This window comes from Hyperolius riggenbachi, chromosome 6 (genome assembly GCF_040937935.1).
Source record: "Hyperolius riggenbachi isolate aHypRig1 chromosome 6, aHypRig1.pri, whole genome shotgun sequence".
NCBI classification, from domain to species: domain Eukaryota; kingdom Metazoa; phylum Chordata; class Amphibia; order Anura; family Hyperoliidae; genus Hyperolius; species Hyperolius riggenbachi.
The window spans coordinates 333,719,943-333,741,711 of NC_090651.1; the positions used below are offsets into that span (position 1 = coordinate 333,719,943).

Sequence of the window (21,769 nt, forward strand, 5' to 3'; positions counted from 1 at the left end):
GCCGAGCTCCAACTGCCAAATTTAAAAAAAAAAAAAAAAGCTTTCTGTAACAGTATAAACTAACCAGCAAGCTCATGGTGAACCAGAACTCATTGGAGTGTGTGAGGGGCTACAATGGTCCTAAAAGCCCCCTTGCTAAAATGTTAAGAAAAACAAAAGTTAGCTTTCTTAAAACAGAAAGAATTTGCAACAATTCAGGTTGGAGTGAGCTTGAGATGTCTCCCAGTGCATCACTGCTGAATATATGCAAATTAACTACTGTTACCCTTAGAAGCTAAACACACCTCCAGAACTTCTAGAGGTGTATTTAGCTTCTAAGGGTAACAATGGTTAATTTGCATATATTCAGCAGTGATGCACTGGGAGACATCTCAAGCTCACTCCAACCTAAACTATCGCAAATTTTCTGTTTTAACCACTTGCCGACCGCACACTCATACCATGCGGCGGCAAAGTGGTAGCTGGAGCACCAGCGACGCAGATTTGCGTCGCCAGGTGCCTCCCTAATTAATCAGGAAAGGCCGCTCGCACGAGCGTCCGTTTCCTGTCAGATCACGGAGCGGGTCTCCGTGAATAGCCTGCGAGCCGCTAATTGCGGCTCGCAGACTAAATGTAAACGTAGGAGACATATGTCTCCTTTGTTTACATTCTACGGCGCTGCTGCACCGTAAGGCTGATCGCCAATCAGCGGCCAGGGATCGCCGCCATGTGACGGGACGTCCTGTCACTGGCTGCACAGGACAAATAGCGTCCTGTGCAGCCCAGATCACCGGGGATGACAGATAGCAGAGGGGGGGGAAACCACCAGTGGTACGCGTACCACTGGTTGAAAAGCCATAGATAGAGCCATATGCAATTCACTCTCACCTGAGTTTTCTTCTAGGACAGTGATCTGCAAACTTGGCTCTCCAGCTGTTAAGGAATTACAAGTCCCACAATGCATTTGCCTTTATGAATAATGACTGCGGCTGTCAGACTTCAATAATGCATTGTAGGACTTGTAGTTCCTTAACCGCTGGAGAGCCACATTTGCACATCACTGTCCTAGGAGATAATTTTTTCATTGTTGATTTAAAGAATACCCGCAGCGACATGATGAGATAGACATGTGTATGTACAGTGGCTAGCACATAAGTAACTAGGCTGTGTTCCTTTTTTTCTTTCTCTGGCTGAAAGAGTTAATTATCAGGTATATAAGTAGCTGACTCAGTCCTGACTCAGACAGGAAGTGGCTACAGTGTGACCCTCACTGATAAGAAATTCCAACTATAAAACACTTTCCTTGCAGAAAATGGCTTCTGAGAGCAAGAAAAAGATGAAAAGGGAAATTTCTTATCAGTGAGGGTCACACTACAGTCATTTCCTGTCTGAGTCACAGCATAGTTACATGTGTGCTAGGCACTGTACATACGCGTCTATCTCATAATGTCACTTCAGGTATCCTTCAAAATAACTTTCCAGGACTTCAACTAAAAAAAAAAAAAAAGTACCAAAAAGTAGGTGAAAAAGTACTATCAAACTTTTGAGTATTTTCTTGCTTTCTGTTGGCATTTTGAAAAGTTTAAAAATATCACCTATGCGAACTTTAATTGCATGTGGGCTATAGCCTCCAATAATGCTCTAGGAGGAGAATTCTGCAACATCCTGGGTTGAGGGCAGGGTTGCATACCACTGACACACAGATAATATATACAATTCTTCAACCGGTTATGGGGTTTCTTTCTAAACCTCAGCACTGAATGAAACACAAAGCCACACAGATGAAAATCACAATACATTTAATATGTGTTTAGGTGAGAAGCCTTCCAGGTATAGTGGAATCACATTGAAGCTCCTAGTTGTGTACACGGGTGTCAGACAATTATCGGGATATAGACCAAAAAACATTAAATGTCACTGAAATATACAAAAGCAAAAAATAACTGTACAAAAAAAAAGACAAACATAAAGGAGGTGTAGTACTAGTAGGTGGTCCCCAGGCAGCTGCATCCAGATAAAGGTCTCTATACAGCTGTATAATGTCACCTCCGCAGTGCCACTGACCCAGCCTGCCAGCAGGGCAACCTATCAGGATTGGGGGATGGGGGCTGCTATCTTTTAGTGAGTTGTCAAGAGCAGAGATGCTCAGAGGCTAATGATTCCAGTTTGCATAACAGTTATATGCAGTATGGAAAAAAAAAAAAGACATTTGATCGATCCAAGTCCAAGCTGCACACAACTCTACAAACTTCATTGACCATATCTGGTCAAGAGCTCCGAGGCCATCATCATTCTCTACCTAATGAGGCTCTGAATGCAGATGAACAAGATTAAAAGAACAGTAAACAGCTATGCTTACCACTCTGTGCTGTGTAATAAAATGATACCCCTATATATGTGAAAGGGCAGGCATGCCACAAGCTGATCTCAGAAAAATGTGATAAAAAAAAAAAAAAAAAAAACAGGACTGTCCAATCATTCAAAGTAGATCATAACCAGTTTTTCATCAGTTGCTTAGAAAGAACCATGACTCCAACTCCAGCATTAGGAATGTGCTGAAGAGTGTGCCTTCTACCTGCTGTACATCTCCCTAATGCAGTCTGTCATGTCATTATTGGTCAGCGACTTGCTGGAAAAGATTGCGGTGTTTAATGGCCTTCCTCCAACCCCTATACAGTACAGTTCCCTGGTGTCTAGAGGCCCCCACCCTCCCCTATACAGTTCCAGAGTGTTTAGTGCTTTCTCTCCCTCTATCTCCACTATATGGATTCCCTGATTTTTTTTATATTTTTTTTAGGGCTTCACCTGCAGTATACCTTTCCTACTGGTCTAGAGTGGGCCAAACATAATGCCAAGTGGGGAAGCCAAATTTAATAGCTCTGAGGGCCAGTTTTGGCCCACGGGCCAGAGTTTGACATGTATGCCTTAGAGTTACAAAGCCAAGGCTGGATATATTGCTGGTACAGTATGCAAGGCTCCTTAAAGGGAAGGTTTGCGGTGATAAAAAAAAAAAAAAAAGGGCTAGCGCTGCACGAGAGCACCGGCAGAGGAGAGGGACGGCTCATTAGGACCTAGAGCCTTCCCTCTCCTTAAGTGAGTATCTGGTTTCTTTTTTTAGCAGCGGGGTTACATTGGCTTTAAAAATTGCAGCCGTCACTGAATAGAGACAGCCACTCACTTCCTTTGAGTGGCTCGGATACCTCCACGAGTGGTGTTTGCAGCACGTGTCCTGCAAAACTTTCTGCTCAAACTTGAGCCAATCATGAAGCCTCTCTTCAAAAGGCAGCCAGTCATGATAAGCCACTCGCATCCATAATGCAAGTGTCTCTGATACCTCTATGGGCATGAGTAATCACTCTACACCCCATTTAGTGAGTTGGCCCACTCCGATCTGCTTTACACGTAAAAGTAGCCTGTACTGCGCTCTACATGCTACCAGGAGCATCATCGCTAATAAGGGAAGAGATACCTAGGAGTGCGGACAAGCCTGTGGGACGACTAGGATTATACGTTTATCGGTGATTGCAAAGTAGGATTGCTAACACTGCATCCTCTTGTTTATGTTCACATTATTCCTCCTTTTCCCAGGCTGTTTATTTGTACAGTGCTGTATATCAAGCACCAGGGCCATTCTACCACCCGAGGTGGAGTTCTGACAATGCTATCCGCATACAGAGGCTGGGTCTGCCTATACAGCCCAGCCTCTGTTGCTATCCAGATCCCCCCTACACTCTGCTATCCCCCCATAAATCACAGCCACGCTGTGCGGGCTGTGTTTACCTCTGTAGTGTCAGTCTTGCCGCTCCCCCTGCCTCCTGCATAGCATCCGGTCCCCGCCCGCGTCCCTTCCCTCCAATCAGCGGGAAGGGAAGCGGGCGGGGACCAGGGCTATGCAGGAGGCGGGGGAAGCGCAGGGACTGACAGCACATAGGTAAACACAGCCCGCTGCGACACGCTGCGTGTCGACAGTGCGGCTGTGATTTATGGGGATAGCAAAGCGCAGGGAGGAATTAGGGGGGGATCTAGATAGCAACAGAGGTTGGGTAGTATAGGCAGACCCAGCCTCTGTATGCGGATAGCATTGTCTGAACCCCACCTCGGGTTCTCTTTAAGAAAGCAGCTGACATATGACGCATGCACCGCCCACTATTTACTAGATCCACAGTCAGCGTCATATAGGGGCCAAAAAACAGGTTTACTATAACAGAAGTTTTATTATATGTAGGTTTACTATACCAGGCATTCCGTAGACTTATAATGGGGCTTGGCCAGGACCTGGAGAGGTAGTTTACTGTATCTGGATCCATTATAACGAGATTATACTATATCCCAGTTAAATTTGAATAGGAGTGAAGACATCAACCACCAGGAGGCAGTAATGAACAACCTCCGCCAAATGAACAAGTTCCTGCAGAGTAACTGAATGAAGTCAAACATGCAAAATAAATAAAATGCCATTGCATAAGTTCATTGATACAAAAACCTTTTTGTAATTTTGTAAAACCAGTGCTGCTGCATTTTCTAAACATGCAGAATTACGCTTCCTTACAGCCGTGGCAACAGCCACAGTCTGGTGGACAGAACTGCTTCAGATTTTCACAGACATCTAAATTTCATTCATGCAGGCTGCACTGCCCATGGCTAAGTATAAGCCAAGATTACAGATGAGATGTTGAACATTCTCATTCGCATGCACATTTAATGCCACTTGTAAGCGTCTGGGAACAGAGAGATCACATGCAAAACCTGCTGATTCCAATAGGCCCAGTGCCAATCTGCATCTAATTTAAATGCATATCCCAATTATTTGCATCTCACAGACCACCTCTAGGCAGGATCTGAAATGTCTGCTCACAGCCCATGTGCGGTCGCACACACATTCAAGTGCATATGGCTGCGAGTCCGACATAGGACATTTTTGCCACATGTATAGATGACCTGGAGGGAATGGCCACTGCCACCACAGAAGTGGGGATTATACTTTGTAAGCCATTATATAATGCAGTCTTACCATTCGTTTAATTTTATTCATTTGAGGGCAGAGAAACACTGCAGTTTTTTTAATCTGTTTTTGCTTTTAAAAAACATACTCCCACTGACTTGCTCGCAGTAAAATTGCTGCGATCTTAATTTTTAACCTCCTTGGCGGTAATCCCGAGCTAAGGTCGGGGCAGAAAACCGCAGCTAAGAGTGGTAATCCTGACCTCTGCTTGGGGTAGCCGGTGTAGGCTGTATGCAGAGCTATGAGAGCAGCGGGTGTTTCTAGATACCTCCCGGGGGATCCCAACGTTGGCCACCATTCTTCTTCCTCTCCTCTGGGACTCTGCTTCCTCTTGGTAAGATCGCCGACTATAGTCATGACAACAGCTGGCAATTTCACCTTAGAGTTGCAGCGCCACCCGGAGGATGGAGGGGAAACTGCAGCGCTGGAGCCAGGGAGGTGAGAGATTGCTAGAACTGCTGCAGATCTCCCTGGCAGCATGAGATTTCCCAGGTTTTAGGGTCTAAAAGGGTGCAAAAAAATTGCACCTCTTTTAGACCCTAAAATCCGGAAAGAATCATAACGCCAAGGGGGTTAATGCAAGTCAATGGGAGAGTTTTTAAAAACAAATCAAAAAGCGCTCTGCCATGCATTTCTGCCCTTAGTTCAGCTGTGCTTTAAGCTCGGGTCAAACAAACAAACAAAAAAAAAACAAAAAAAAAAAAAAATCACATACTTAGGCCCCGGCTCTTATCTTTCGTAGAGGCTTCCCACAGAGTCCTCCACTCCCCCGTTGCCGGTCACAGAGCCCCCAAAATTTTCTAAAAAGGGCTTATTGGACATCTGATCAGGGCCAGGTTCCTCTAAGCACAAACGCAGCCATTCTGGGGTTACGCAGTAACCCAGAGCCACTCGGGAATGAGAGGCTCCACACTGCTGCACTCATGCCAGAAGAGTTGTCCCTGATGTTCCTGAGGGTCCAGGTCAGCAACGAGGACAGTGCTAAAAAGCCCCAGGAGGACCCAGAGGCTTCCCTCTCCTTGGGTAAGTATGTGATTTTTCACCTGAGCTTCGGCTAGGGTTTGCTTTAATGTAGAGCCTGGAATCGGCCCATAATATGTAAATCTCCTAAATACTGATGGCTGCATTCCTTCTCTGTCACTAAGATGGAGAAGGCTGAAAACCTTCAACCTACACCTTAAAAGACAAGTCAGCAATGGTAGCACCTGGGGTATTTATTCCTGATAGGCTCCCTACTGGATAGACAAGAGCCAATGATGTAACAGTATGGAGGAGGCGTGTCATCAAGGGAAACAGCTACCTATCTGGAAAGACAGCTGATTAGGGACCAGGAAGTGTTTGGGTTGCCAGGTAGGAGTGTGTCCCGCCCTCCCCAGAGGCAGTGAATATTGTCGACATGGGAAGACAGCACCCTCTAGTGGAATGATAAAGTTATTGCACTGCTCTTACCCAGGCAGGATTACTACCATATTCCCTTCAACGTAATCTTTGGAGAACTATTAGAGGGGAAGCTTTTAAGAGAACCTGTCTCGCCCTCTGCGTCTCAGGATTTCTGCCATTATTCCAGGTTATTTCCAATGCTGACTTTCATTTGGTCTTGTGGACTATTGCTGTTTTGGCCCCCCTCTGCCCTCCAGCAGCTGCAGGAGAGCTTTATGGAGAGGCTGGGAAATGCGGGCGTAGCCGTGGCGACTCAGGTGGAGGTAATCATACATGTCGTTGTGGCTGATGGTGCCATCAGAATGCACAAAGCCGGGATCCACATCCAGAAACATGGCATTGGGCATGGAGGGCATAGCGTCCACCAGCAGCTCATTCACCTTCTTATTCCGATCCCGCAAGTGGTTGGGGTTTTTCCCGCGTGGCAATAATCCCTACATGGAGGAGAAAACAGGAGAAAAGAAAAAGATCAAAGACTGCCGCAGATTATTACAGTTTCAAGTGTATCTGAGCTGAAGCTCTGGTACAAAATCAGACACTTACCTAAAGAGAGATAAGCCTCAGGATGCTATTGAGGCTTCCCTCCCTGCTCTGATGTCCCCCGTCACTGAGCATGGCCACCCCACCCCCAAAGATTAGCGAAAAGGCTTTAGCCTCAATTCTGGTAGGGTTATCAAACAAATTACTTCATGTGAAATAATTTACCTCATGAGGTAATGACATTTAGCAATTCTGGTAGATTTTTACCTCAATGTAAATTATGAGGTAATTCATGAGGTTATTTGCATTAATTTTACCGAAAATAGCTATTCTCATGGAAATTAGGGGGCATGTTAGCACATCATTTACCGATAAGTTTAAGGCCTGGAACCCACTACAAAACAGTATCGCTAATCACAATCGCTAGCGTTTTGTATGTGCAGTTTGTAAGCGATTTCATGAGCGTTTTCGGTAGCGACTTTAAAAAGTGTAATCAATTTGCCAGCGGTTGTGTAGCGATTAGCGGTTTTAATTCTGATTCAATTAATTTAAATTTTCTTACAGTGTGCAGTAATGTAAAAACGCTAGCAAAATCGATCTGTGTAGGTTTTGACAAGCGATTATGCCAGCGTTTATATACTTTACATTGGAGAAACTAATCGCTAAGCCCTAAGACCTGCCTGTACCTGGAGGTAAAGTCAATTTGTATGCATTTTGCAGTTTTTAGTGGAGTTCCTAGTCAGGCTATATAATAAAAAAAGAATAGTAGAATTAAACTCCAAATATTTACTGGATTTTTTTTATATATAAATATACTTTTCATAGGTTGCTACATAATCAAATGTACCCCTTATATAGATGATGATATGATTTGTATGTGTAGTACAGCTAAGAAATAAAACATTAGAAGCAGAGATATCAGTCTAATATTGTTTCCAGTACAGGAAGAGTTAAAACTCCAGTTATCTATGCAAAAGAGCCATTGAGTTCCACGACTTTCAAAGTCAGAGAGCTCTGTCTTCTGAAGCTTGTTATCTCAAATGTCAGTCACTGTATTTCCTGCTCTGTAAAATCATCTAGAATGCTGAGTAGCGTGCAAACTGCAAATATTAGAAAAAGATGCAATGTTCAAAAATTTTTTTAAAAAAAACAAAAACTATATAACTGAAAATAAAAATATGAGAATATGTTCTTTGCTACTAATGTTCTAGTAATTATCCGTACTACACAACCAATTCATCGGTTTTTTTTTCCACTTCAGTGTCTCTTCCACCTTAGCGGTAATGACGAGCTCAGCTCGTCCATTACCGCCGCAGTGAATATCCAGCCCCTGTGGGCCGATTTTGATAATTTTTTTAATACACGCAGCTAGGGTCCGATCGCCGATCGATTTTGTAAGGGAGCTTCCCCCCCCCCCCCGCACAGCCTGGCCAATCAGTGCCAGGATGCACTATGGGGCATGATCGGACACCCCCCGATGCCATGTCGTGGATGACGTCATCCCGATTGTCGCCATGGCGACGAGGAAAGCCAAGCAGAAAATCCCATGTACATCAGGATTTTCTGCTTGCTGTAAAAGCCGGCAGCGATCGGACTACATGGGCAGATGCGCCCTCTAGTGGTAAATCATGTAGCTAACTTTCAGTTAGCTACAATGATTCAGAAAAAAAAAAAAAAAAAGTCCGCACGCCACCCTGGCGATTTTAATGTAACGCCAGGGTGGTTAAAGGAAATCAGAGACAAGATTACCTAAAAGTTTATACAGATCTGAGGCTTCCTCCATCCCCATGCGCACGGATCGCTCACACACCGCCATCCTAAGTCTTCTCCCTCTCCTGTACCGGGTCCCGTAACTTCAGCCAGTTGCGGCCAGTCTGTGTAAGAAGTGCGCTCTCTACGCATCTGTCCAGCAGCCGCCAGAGAGATACGTAGAGGGTTACAGGACCCGATCCCAGAGCTGAAGAAGACTAAGGATGGCGGCGTGGGAGCAATCCGTGAGCATGGGGATGGAGGAAGCCTCAGGTATGTATAAAAAAAATAAATATTTAAAGCGCTATAAAACTCGAACATAAAAAAAAATTCAATAAAAAACATGTTTTCCTACTTTTTATAGCCCATAAAATTATCATATTTGCTTTTGTGCACAATTCCCAAAGTACAATTTTTTTGCTCTGAGAGCCGACATTGCATTTTATTCATAACTTGTAATGTACCCAGAAATGCTTTCTGAGTATCTGTCTGTGTTCTGGAGTGTCTGAACTGCCAGAGAATGTTTACATTCCTCACTTGATACAATTAAAGTGGATCTGAGATAAACTTTTACTCATTGCATAATTGTATTCCTTTCATATAGTTTATAGGGCATTCCTCAAGCCAAACACTTATTCTTTTTTTCGTTCTAATACTCTAATTCCCTGTAAACTAAACAAGCCTTGTCCACAGCTCAAAGTGCCTTGGCACTCCATGTAGCAAGGGCTTATGGGAGCTCAGACTGGGCAGGAGGAGGTTACTAGCCAGAGATTTTAGACACGGGGGGGGGGGGGGGGGGGGTCATTGTATCACAGGAATAAATAGACATGAAACTTTAGAGAAGATATATAGACAAGCTACTTGTCATAGTTAGTTTTTCATCTCGGATCCGCTTTAAGTAAACACAAGAGGTTATCTACAGTTCATATGTGTCCAGCTTTCCCTGCAGGGAGCTTGTAAGCCCTGTGTTTATTATATTTTTTTTTTTTCCAAATACACACACACACATATACATACATACATTACTGTAAATAAAAAGAAAGGTTTACAGTTGCTGCTCTGATTTGCGACTCATCAGGAGTCTGTGAAAAGTGGGCGATACAAACTCGAGACACTCACCATTACCAGGACCTTGGCTTGAGGCTGCCTCTGCTGCAAGCACCGGACAATGGCCTGAATGCCCCCTGCAATCTGCTCTGCACTGTTGCCGTGGTTGAATGTGCCCACCCAAAGCACAATAATCTGGTAAAAGCAACAACAGGAAAAACCATCAATAACAACATCACCTGCATCCACTCAGCATCCTTCCTCATCTATTCATCTGTACGGACACCGCCCCACCGGTTTCGTCAGCAACGCTGACTCATCAGGGGCTCTGACGAGTCAGCGTAGCTGACGAAACCGGTAGGGCGGTGCTTAGAGTGACGCGCTGAAACAGGAAGGAGCACCCATACTGCCGTGGCCGGATCGCTTCTGGAGGATAACGGTGACTATGATGGACTTTTATATCACGAATTGACTATGTACGCATATGCATTTTAGCAGGGCTAGCTTTTTTAATAAATGTTTTTACACATGACAAGTTCTCTCTGTATTATGAAGTACTGAGATGTCAGAGAAGACAGCGGTGAGAGATATACCCAATACAAAGAATGAATCTGGTGAGCGGGGAACTGAGGGGGGTGAGAGACCCTGAATCCCCGGTGAAGGCATTTGCCTGCACTCCCCGAGCTCAGTAGTGTGTATTGTGGGTGCACAGAGATGTAAGCAGATGGTGTATACTTACTGCACTATGATATGTTTCTCTGTTTATTTAAAGGTGTATATATGTTCTGAGGATTCAGGCATCCTGTGGATGATTGGTGATATTGAACAATGAGCGCTACTTGGAGTGGACTGGACTGTTTTCTCACTTTGTCCAGCGCTATGGAATATGTTGGCGCTTTATAAATCAATATTAATACATCATCTGTTTCAGGTTTGCCAGATCCACAGATCTCCAGCGATGCAGTAAATACGCCCCATGTGACTGTCTGCTATGTGATGCTCACCTTTGGTTTGATGTTGTCCAGTTCTCCATTCACCATCCTCCATAACACATGCTGGGTTCCTTCACCCAGCCCCCCAAAGTTCAGGACATGCAGCGGAGAGAAGAGTTCCCGCCAGATCTGGGGAGAGAGAACACAGTGTGAGGATTGGTGAGCAACATACAAACACCAGATCAAGGGACCAGTCAGAGACCCCTAAAGTTCACTTCAATCCCACTGATGGAAACACAAGAGTGCAACTCACGTGGAGTACCACCAACAAGGGTAATTCTGACCCCTTAAAGGATAACAGAGGTAAACTCCTATGTACAAACAGAGGGAGCAGGCATGTATGAGCAGCAGTTGTCAAGCTCCTTCTGTTACCTTGTAAATTCCCCTGTACCCCTTTAGCTTCAGTTCTCCTTTAAAGGGTGCCTTAGCCCATATGAACATTTAAAAATGGGGGGGGGGGTATTGTAGGAGGCTCTCATGCCCATTGCTCCGCCATTCTACTCAGTCATCACGTAATGTCCCCTTCCTTGAAGCTGCTTCTGGATCTGTGAACAGGGCACAGATGCTGCCCGGCGATGCAGATCCTTTATCACACAGCCAGGAGCGCTCTGCTCATGCAGGAGTAGCTTCGAGGGGACACTGCACGATAACTGAGGGGGACGGAGGAGAATGGGGGAGCAGTGGACATGAAGAGAGCCTCCTACACATACCCACTCCCCCCGCCAGAAGCATCAGAAACACTTCCTACAGCTATATATTGCTGTAACCCCGCCCACTGAGACCTAGCCTAGGCTGAATACACACAAGAAGTTTTTTCTATTAGCTTTAGAACTCTCAGTAAATGAACCTGACAGGACTAAAAAGATGTCTGAAAATTTTCAAAAAGTAAATCAGGGAGTGGAAAGATTTTACAATAAGGAACACTGACAAAATCATCTATAAATGAATACTGTAAAAAGAAAAAGCAAGTTTATTATGTTATTTTGACTACAGCTCCTCTTTAAAGAGAACCAGAGATGAAGCACCCTCTTGTATTTTACCTTATAAATCAGTGGGAACATGACAGTAAACACCTAATCTGCCCTTTGTTTCATTGTTCTCTGTGTAATCTGACTGTTATCACCTCTGATAAGAATCCCCGACTGAGCACTCAGGCTGCTCCGTCTAGCTTTGCTACAGAAAGATTATAGCTAAGTCTGTCTTCTGTGGTGTTATTTCAAGCCCAAGCCTGCCCCCTTGTGGCTTTGCTATAATGACTCAGCAATAATCATTCCCAGCAAAGCCAGATTTAATTGCTCAGTCTGGGATTCTTGTGACTGCTAATAACAGACACTTTTAGCAGTGACGACGAAACAGACAGCATGGTAAGTGTTTTCTCTAATGTTCTTACTGATATATATGGTAAAATACATGAGGGGGCTTCGTCTCTGGTTCCCTTTAAAGAGACACTAAGCGAAAAAAAATGATGATATCATGAATTGGTTGTGTAGTAGGGGTAATTACTAGAACATTGGTAGCAACATATTCTCATATTTTTATTTTCAGTTATACAGCTTTTTTTTTTTTATAAAAAACTGCATCATTTTCTAATACTTGCAGTTTACACATTTCTCAGCATTCTAAAAGTTTTTGCAGAACAGGCCAGTGAACTTTTGACCTGTCCTGAACTTTTTTCTGCAAAAGAAAAACACAATACAGCTGAGATAACCTAATCAGAACTCAGAGCTCTCCACTGCTTTCAAAGTTGCAGAGCTCAATGGCTATTTGCATAGATAACAACTGGAGTTTAACTCTTCCTGTACTGGAAATAAATATTAGACTAATGTCTCTGCTCCTAAAGGTCCGTACACACGCCGGACTTTTGGCAACGACGGGTCCGTCGTTGCCTCCCGCTGGGTGGGCGTGCCAGCGACAGTCCGGCGTGTGTACGCTCTGTCGTCAGACTGATACGGCTGTTTCTGAGCGATCCGCCCGGCGGATCGCTCAGAAACAGCCGTGTCAGTCTGACGACAGAGCGTACACACGCCGGACTGTCGCTGGCACGCCCACCCAGCGGGAGGCAACGACGGACCCGTCGTTGCCAAAAGTCCGGCGTGTGTACGGACCTTAATGCTTTATTTCTTAGCTGTACTACACATACAAATCATATCATATTTTTTTTTTCGCTTCAGTGTCTCTTTAAGTTTGAACACTATTGATCCTGGGGACAAAAAATAAGGGTAGAAAAGGAAAAAAAAAAAGTTGTAGGTTCTAACTTCTCCCCCACAGAAGCCCAGACAGCCGCCAGGTACAGGACATGTATACAGAAAGAGGCACCGGTGACCTCATCAGACGGGGACATCACCTCGAATTGATGCAGCAGCTGCACCATGGCGTCTCCTATAAACACCACCTCTGGTTCTTTGTCTTTGCTGCTCGTTATAAAGTGATTGTGCTGCAAAACAAAACAAACAAGCGGTCTCCATTACACGGACAAGATTTTTTTTTTTTTTTTTTTTTTTTTTTTATATAAAATCAGCATCCAAATGTGATCATCTTTACAATAACTCCAGTCCCGGAGATGGGGCAGTACATGTTTAAATTTGACCAAGCCGAATTTCCTTAGCCTATAAGATTACTTTCATACGGTCCTGTAGCTGTTATACATAAGCTGTAAAAGTGCCACATACATCACGCAACTTGGTGGCCAATCACAACCATCCGATTATTATTGAATCAGATGAGAATCGGTGCCGCCAAGAGCATGCCCAATCGACGATACGATCAATTTCAGGCTGAAATGGGTGTCATGTATGGAGCGGACATGCTGGTAAATCTCAGGCTGATGTGGTCGCTCGGGTGCACGGTGGTAACAGGATGAGTGACGTAACCCCCGGCGCTGTCCCTCCCCCCGTGCATGCATTTATACTTTACCTGTCTGCTGTCACCCAACGCGGTGCCCATTTGTCTTTAGCTTCCTCCATTTGCGCCTCACCCACTGCCTGTGTATAGCACATGGCACCCACCACCCCGCGCTATACACCATTAGCGTGGGCAACCGCAGACAGGTAACGTATAAATGCGTGCACATCACACCAGGAGGCAGAAACAGCGGATGCAGATTTATGAGGCCAATTTTTAAGTGATTTCATGCTTTAAGGGGAACCTAAACTGAGAAGGATGTGGGTTTTCCCTTTTAAAATAATACCAGTTGCCCGACTCTCCTGCTCATTCTGTGTCTCTAATACTTTTAGTCACAGCCCCTGAACAAGCATGCAGATCAGGTGCTCTGACTGAAGGCAGACTGGATTAGTTGCATGCTCGTTTCTGGGGTGTGATTCAGCCAATAATGCAATCAAAGAGATCAGCAGGATAGCCAGGCAACTGGTATTGTTTAAAAGGAAACATCCATACACCTCTCAGTTAAGGTACCACAGGATTACACCCCCCCTAGTGACCAGGCTATTTTTTTACAATTTGGTGCTCTGCAGCTTTGATGGCTCACTGCAGGGCCGTACAACTCAGCACACAAATCTTGTCCCCTTTTCTGCCCACCAACAGAGCTTTCTGTTGGTGGGCTCTGATTATTAATTTTGTTGTCTTTGCTAAAATAAAATTTTACTATTTTTTCCCCTCACTAACCCCCCTCTCTCTCCCCCCTCGCCAGCCAATGACAGCAATCGGCTGTCACAGGCATCAGCCTATGAGAGCCGAACGCTCCTGAGCCTCTCTAGGGGACAGCCAAGTGACACGGATGTCCCCAGTACAGCGCCGTCATAGATCGCAGTGTTGTACAATACAAATAGATGGCGATCGCCGCTGGTAGACCGATGGCGGAGCGGAGCTCCATCATTCAAGCGGAGATGCGCACGCCATCTCCTGCAAACCCCGCCCCAGGACAAGACATTCGGCGTTAGGTGGTGCTGGGGCTGCCACCCTCCTGACGTCAATAGGCGGTCAGGAGGGAGTTAAATCAGGAATCAGCCTGCGGTGTATGGGCAACCAACAGATCTGTCACTGATCACATTCAAATCAGAGACAAAATTTGTCTCTTGGTCGAATCTGCCCATCATCGGTAAATGTATGGGCACCTCAACGCTCACCACTGTGTGCATATTTTCTTAAAGGGAACCTAAAGCGAGTAAAATTATTTGAAATAAACACATGGCGTAGCTGCAAATGAAAATTACATATTTACCTCATGTCAGTTCCTCTCAGAAGCTCACCATTTTCTTCTTACTGTGATCTCTTCCAGTTCTGACAATATTTTGTTAGAACTGAAATATACCAGTAGCTATATATCAGCAGCTGTCAGTTCCAACTGAATGTGCAAGGTAATGTCCATGTTCCCTATGGCTCAAGTGGGTGACATTACAGTTTAACAGTGTGCTGACCAGGAAGCTGTTAGGGGGTAATGGCCATTTTAAAATGGAGGACGGAGAATGCCATTGATCACAGTGGACAAATGGGACGCAGGAGAGGAGAAAGAGCTTGAGAAGTACACAGGAGGAAAGTATGACCTGTGTATGGTTATTTGGACTTTTTATTTTCAGTTCAGGTTCTCCTTAAGGCAGACACTACTCTGACCTGATATCTCATCTGATTGTGTTTATACATTACCATCAAGAAGAGAGAGAGGGGATAAGGGGTCATCAGTGAAGAGCTGGGAATGAGGTGTGAACCCATCCTGCAGTGTCTTCCTACAACACACAGCACAATGCCCAGCAGCAGTCTTTAGCCTCATCTACACGCGTAGATGAGGCGGCGATTAGGCCAGCTCAATTAGCCGCCGGATCGCCTCTTCCGCGTCCCCGCTCGCCAGATTCGATACTTGCTCGTCCCCGCGCCGCTTATCTTCCGCTCGATTCCCTGCCATTGTCCCCTCGCGGGGAACGAGCAGGGAATCGGCGGTAGAAAGATGCGGCTCGATTGATAAGCCACATCGCCGCCTCATCTACGCATGTAAATGAGGCTTAAAGACTAGAGACAGATGCACTATTTGTCTTGGGCAAACAAATTTGGAAGCTTCCTATAAAGGTTATCGACCAACATGTCCAACTTTATGCCTGATTGTTGTTTAAACTGGTCGTTTGAACGGCTTGAAGTGCAGACAACAAGTCGTTCAAACGTCATGTACACGCTGACCAACAAAGCGGCTGATATGCTAATTTACATGTCATTTAATCAACTTGATAATGGACTGAATAGAACAATGGACTAGATCAAACGACCATATACTATGTTTGAACGTCTATTAGTTAGACAAACTGCTAGAAGTCGTTTGTACACACATACGGACCTGAGTACTTTGAATGACAGTCGGTCCAACGGATCCACTAAGCGGATCGGGCAAACCGGCTGTTATCAGTCGCTCGACAACGCGAACACACGTCCAGCTTGCCGCTGAAACAACAAGTCGGACGACAAGTTGATCGAAAAAGTTGGACGTGCGTACGTAACTTAAAAGTAGAACTCTATCCAGTCCAGTCCTGTAATGTTCAAAGCCATTTGGAAAGAGTCCTGCCGCTTAGCCACTACAGCAGGGATTTATAAATCTTTATGGGAAATATTATAAATATGGCCTTACACTTCCCTTATAGCAAGTCTACCACCACCGGCCTGGAACATCAGTGCAGTTTAATAGTCTGAAGTAAAGAGTATCCAACTTACCACTGACAGCCAGCGTCCGTCCCCCTGAACATCTGGCAGAGGGGTGGGGATAGCAGCAGGGTTTTGATCGCCGTCACTCATTGCTACTCTGTAGGTGATAAACATAGAAAACATTACTAGGTTAGAGCGGGGTTACCAGCTCATGGGTCCCTGGAGAGAGCATTCCCCCTATGCTCAGAGCCAAGACTTCTAAGGGCAGTTACCAGGCAGCAGTGAGCAGTTACCAGGCAGCAACAAGCAGTGGTGACAGTTCGACAGTCTTTTCACTGCCTATCAAGTGCCCGTGGAAAAGGGCCCTTAGGCTTCTCCAGAGTCAGGTGACAGCCACAGAGCTCCTCCTCATCCTCCACCCCCTCTGGAGGAGGGGCTCTGTATCTCAGGTCTAGCAGTGGACTATGGGAGGAGGCACCGCCCATACTTTTTCTCATCAGCCAGGTACATTGTAAAGGGGAATACGGTATATGGCTAAACTGCGATGTACCCCTTGGATGTGTGGCTCAGAACCTGGGGACACCAGCAAGAAATGCAGAGCTCTGTGGTTATGTCACCGCCAGGGCAAATAAAGAAATAGGACATTTGTGGATTTGTTTCCCCCACTAATAGTATGATCTACCCCTCTTCCTCTCTGCCCAACTGGCCATTACTGAGTAAACCCCATTCCATCCCTCCTCCTCAGTTGGAGGCTAGATTGGGCTGGGTCCTCTTCTCCTGCTGTATCAGTTTGTACTTGTTAAATAATGGTCTGCTGCACAATGTTGTGTAATATGTTGGCACTTTACATATACATACATACGATAACCATCCGATTTCTCCCTGGGACATTTGGATAAACAGCACTATTCCCAAACCACAGTAAGGGCTCGTTCACACTGGAGGCGGTTTTGGATTTTTTTTTTTAACGCCTGAGATTTTTTAAAAACGCTTACACCATGCTATCCTATACGCTAGTTCAGATTAGGGCGATCCGTCTGAATTCCACTCAGAAGCGCTGCATGAACCATTTTCGGGGCGATTTTGCTACAATGGAAGGTTCAGGGGAAAAAAAAAAAAAAAAACGCAAAATGCTCACAAAATTGCTTTATGCAGCGATTGCGTCCGCGTTTACAAGAATAAAAACGTTGTATTTATTATTTTCCGGATCAGTTCATCGCTCTGCAAACAGGAGTACAAAAAAAATGGGACATAAAGGCATTTTCCCTGCGCCATGACATGCCTGTGTCCCCCGCGCTGCTCTCTGCCCCCTTCCCCACTTTACACCCCCCCCCTTAAATTGGCGACAAGGAGCTTGTCGGCAGCTAGCAGAGGCACAGGGTGTCCCTTGCAGGAGAGAATCCTGAAAAACGCCCACTCTGGCATTAGGAACACCCCTTCCTCTGCTCTGATTGAGTAGCTCTGAAGCAGCAATGGACACTACCTGATCGAGCTAGCGGGTTTTTTTTTGTTAGTATGCCTCAGGTTAGCTTTAAAGTGAACCTCTGGACTAAAAATCTACTCAGCAGAACTGAATAGGCTTGGTGTTTCTTTAACAGTTTCACAGCATCAGAACTTTGTTTTTCTTACCAAAGCATCATTTTTAGCTGCATTTTTTTAGCTAAGCTCCACCCATCAAAGAAAAATAGCCCGGGTTTTTTTCCCCTGATGCCGTGCAGAGCATGATGGGATTTCCTATGTTGTTATTCAAGTTGTCTAGCAACTGGGATGAGGTGCTCAGGACACAGGACAGTTGGAACTGTGTCTCATGCTCTCTGTCACCCCCTTTCAACCAAAAAGATGGCTGCCATCATGAAATCAAACATTTGCCTGTTCTTTTAAAACAGTGTGGGTAAGAGATCATATTACCTATCTATTTTCATTAACATAACTAATGTAACTTAATGACAGTATGATTGTTTAGGCTGGAGTTCCTCTTTAAACATGCTGCCATTCCACTGCATGAAGCTGCAGCCAGAATCTTGAACTTCCCAACATGAGTGCAGCTCAGCCCTCCATTGAAAAAGGGCCAGAGAGTTAAGTTTGGTTAATGTCGTTTCCTTCCAAATACAGCGTGCCCTTATCTGTTGCCTTTGGAGTGAGTCAGTTCCTGATATCTTTGTCAGAGTAGCTGCGGAGTTGAGATCAGACATGTTGTATCTGAATAAATTCCAGTCTACATGCAGCTTTCTACTGGTAAATAAAGAAAGCAGGGAGCAGTCTCTAGTTCAGTGCTCAGTTGCGTTGCAGAATAATTCTGCAGGTCAGCTCACTGCTCATGCAATTATATGGGCCTGATCACAGTAGTGCATTGTAACAGATTGCATTATTCTAACTCGCTGCAATGAAGACAAGACACAGAACATTTATATCACGCTTTTCTCCTGGCGGACTCAAAGCATCAGAGCTGCAGTCACTAGGATGCGCTCTATAGGCAGTAGCAGTGTTAGGGAGTATTGCCCAAGGTCTCCTTACTGATTTGAACCCTGCTCTCCTGTGTCAGAGGCAGAGCCCTTAAAGCGTAGAGATGATGAAATGCGCAGCTTTTATACTTACCTGGGGCTTCCTCCAGCCCTACATTGGCTGTGAGCTCCATCGCCGTTCTCCTGGGCCCCTCTGTTACTCTGCTGTGTCTCCAGTATACAGCTTAATCACAGTCAATTGTGATTCACCACGCATGTGTGCCCCAGCCGCGCGCCTGACGCCCTCCCATGGCCCAGGCCATTCTACAACTGCACAGTGCTAGCTGCCCAGAACACTTCTGGCGATGGGAATGCGTCACGGCTGTGCATGTGGCACAACTGGACGCGAATGAGCTATATACCGGGGACACAGCGGAGCAACGGAGGGGCCCAGGAGAATGGCAATACAGCCCACGGCCAGCATGGGGCTGGAGGAAGGCACAGGTAAGTATAAAAACTACTTCTGTCATCATCTCTGGTTTCCTTTAACCAGTACACTATCCAGCCACTTTGCATCAAATCTATGTCCAGTCTCCATTGCATTTCACACTCCTAACGTGTGTTATGCAACTGGCCATTGAGAACCTAGCCTTAGTGCAACCCTCCTAATACTGTATACCTGCCCACGTGCTGCAGATTTATAAAAATGTATACAAATCGGAGCCAATGTAATACTAACTGACCACAGCCACCAGCAGAGTGCCACTTTAAATTAAGTATGATGGGTTGCTATGGGCAATGGCTTCGGTTTCTGCATGAGCTCTCCCACACAGACTTCCAACCAATAGGGCTACTGCTTTCAATGGGTAGAGGATGCCTGATTGGCCCAGTGCTGTCTGTGAGGCCAAGAGAGCAGAGAGCATACATATGCAGAGGAGGAGACATTATGCAGAGAGATGCTGCAGTGCAAATATACAGCATAAGTGCATTTCTGCTCCCCATAGTGTGGGTCAGCCAATGTCAGAGCAGTCCCCCCTCCAGGAATGGCATGCCCCGGCCAGTAAGGCTTCCCTCGACCCAGGGCCGGATTTCTGGGCAGGCCTCCAAAGCCCGGGACTAGGGCGGGGATATGCAAAGGGCGCTGTGGATTGAGAGCTATTAACACTATTCCACATGTCGCCCCGGTCCTTCCAAAGTCACCTCACCTGGCTGCTGTGCTGCACACACTGAAACCTGCTGTGTGCGTGTGCAGGCATGTGCACCGGGCAGCTGGGAAGTCAATCGGCACTAGAATAGAGAGGGAGCAGAGCAGCATGTACGGAAACAGCAGGCATCGGCTGCACGGTAATTGTAGCTGCAGTGTGTATCCAGCTCCGCCCTCTTTACAAACTTCTCCCGCTCAGCTGTCTTTGCAGGGCACTGGAGCCATAAAGAAAAGGAATTCCTGCTGCCTGTGTGTCTGCTGACGATCTCCGTCTTCCTCTTCTCTGCAAGGCATAAAGACACAGACACTATTCTGTCACATCCAGACTCCCCTGTGCCTAGCTCACCCATATCTCTCTCCCCTCTACTGGCTATCTATGCCAGATCAAGTTGCTCAGAAGTCCGGACATTTTACAGCAGGTTAGATGAGGTCAAAGGTCTTGCATCTGTGCTGCTGGGACTCACAGTCTGGATCAAGCATGTGGAGGAAGAAGAAAGCACAGCCTTTGGTAAGGTGATTTAAAGGTGTGTTTCCCCTGCCTGTGCTGTAAATGAAAATGAGCATTGCCATATACACAGGACACAGCCAGCCTTTAAAGTAAACCTAGAACAAAATGACCACAAGGTTTTATGCTTACCTGGGGCTTCCTCCAGCCCCCTGTAGTCGGCTAGTTCCCTCCATGCCAGTCATCTCGGTTCTCCTGCAGTCGGATCCACAATCCACCTGGGTTGGGGGCCAAGGCGCAGTCTGGGTCCCAGCCGTGCTCACCCCTATCAGGATCACATAACTGGAAGTGTTCTGCGCAAATGTAGCTATCATCTATATGAACTGACTATGCACAGTTCTCTCCTGGCAACAGGAGCACAATCAGAGGTTTTGCACGGCCAGGACCGTGAATGCGCAATGGCCTGTGCCATAGACCAGTTGCCAAATTTAGGGGCCTGACAGCAGCAACACTTAGGGAGGTGGGGAGACAGTGAGAGAGTTAACAGACTACAGGGGCTTGGAAGAAGCCCCAGTAAGTATAATTCCTTGAGGTTATTTTGTCTCAGGTACACTGTAAAGTGAACCTGAGATGGTTCATTAGCTCCTATTTATACTTACATGGGGCTTTCTCAAGCCCCATGAGCACAGTGGCCGTCCTCTTCAGCCCCTTTGTTCTACTGCTATGCCCCTCTGTTCTGCCAGAAAGTCGAGGACTTCTGCGCATTATTAATATATAAATACTAATACTTACCTTTAGTTATTTTTTATATATAGATAATGCCTTAGTGGGATGCTTCTGGATAGTCCTGGACTTTCCAACATGCAACAATTGTTACCCATTGGGGATCATGAAACGATCTCTCAGGCAACAATTTGGGAACTGATGCTGCACAGAGGCATCACTAGCCTCAAGGGGGGCGCTCGGTAACAGTGGGCCTTGGGCGGTGAAAGGTACAAATCCGGCCCTGCCTCGACCCCTGACAGAAAAGAGAATAGACAGAAGCTGCAGCTCCTCACCTGCTAATCCCTCTTCCACTGTCTGCAGGACTGGAATCCTCCCCTCCCGGCCCGCACCATGCTTCACTACTGCGGGGGAATCCACAGCCACCTCCCCCTCTATTCCTCAGCTCTCGTGAGCCAGCTTCCCCTCTCTACTAGTCGCTGGATAGATCCGTCCAGGAAGTCGTTTATACACAGGGAAACTGATCCTGTGTTCCTCCCCTATTTTATATTCACAATGGGTTAGCCTTCCGTTCAGCGTGGCGAGACGGACTTAACCATAATAGCTTTTACAGGGGTGTTCATATATTCCCCTGGAAACGTCATGGACTAGTCCAGCTCGCTATCTCAGAAACGAGGATAATACCAA

At 45.9% G+C, this 21,769-nt stretch overlaps 1 protein-coding gene across 2 annotated transcripts; it reads right to left on the reverse strand.

Annotated features, from left to right (window-relative positions):
- Positions 1-1,761: 1,761 nt before the first annotated feature.
- PAFAH1B3 (platelet activating factor acetylhydrolase 1b catalytic subunit 3) lies at positions 1,762-21,598 on the reverse strand. 2 transcript variants are annotated; one of them, XM_068241503.1, is made up of 6 exons: positions 21,418-21,598; positions 16,339-16,426; positions 13,034-13,123; positions 10,702-10,818; positions 9,770-9,892; positions 1,762-6,855 (listed from the first exon to the last, which is right to left on the reverse strand). In XM_068241503.1, exons 2-6 carry the CDS (start codon positions 16,417-16,419, stop codon positions 6,586-6,588), a joined length of 681 nt encoding a protein of 226 aa, XP_068097604.1. In that variant the 5' UTR covers positions 16,420-16,426; positions 21,418-21,598; the 3' UTR covers positions 1,762-6,585. The 2 variants fall into 2 exon arrangements, with proteins under 2 accessions (XP_068097604.1, XP_068097605.1); XM_068241504.1 differs by lacking the exon at positions 21,418-21,598 and adding an exon at positions 21,152-21,308.
- Positions 21,599-21,769: the final 171 nt, after the last annotated feature.

Bases quoted from the DNA above. Each gene is read 5' to 3' on its own strand.
- PAFAH1B3 (XM_068241503.1), bottom strand. From the start codon at position 16,419: ATGAGTGACGGCGATCAAAACCCTGCTGCTATCCCCACCCCTCTGCCA. The intron at 13,124-16,338 runs GTAAGTTGGATA...TTTGTTTTGCAG, and splicing joins ACGGACGCTGGCTGTCAGTG to CACAATCACTTTATAACGAG. The intron at 6,856-9,769 runs GTGAGTGTCTCG...TCCTCCATGTAG, and splicing joins AAGCCAAGGTCCTGGTAATG to GGATTATTGCCACGCGGGAA.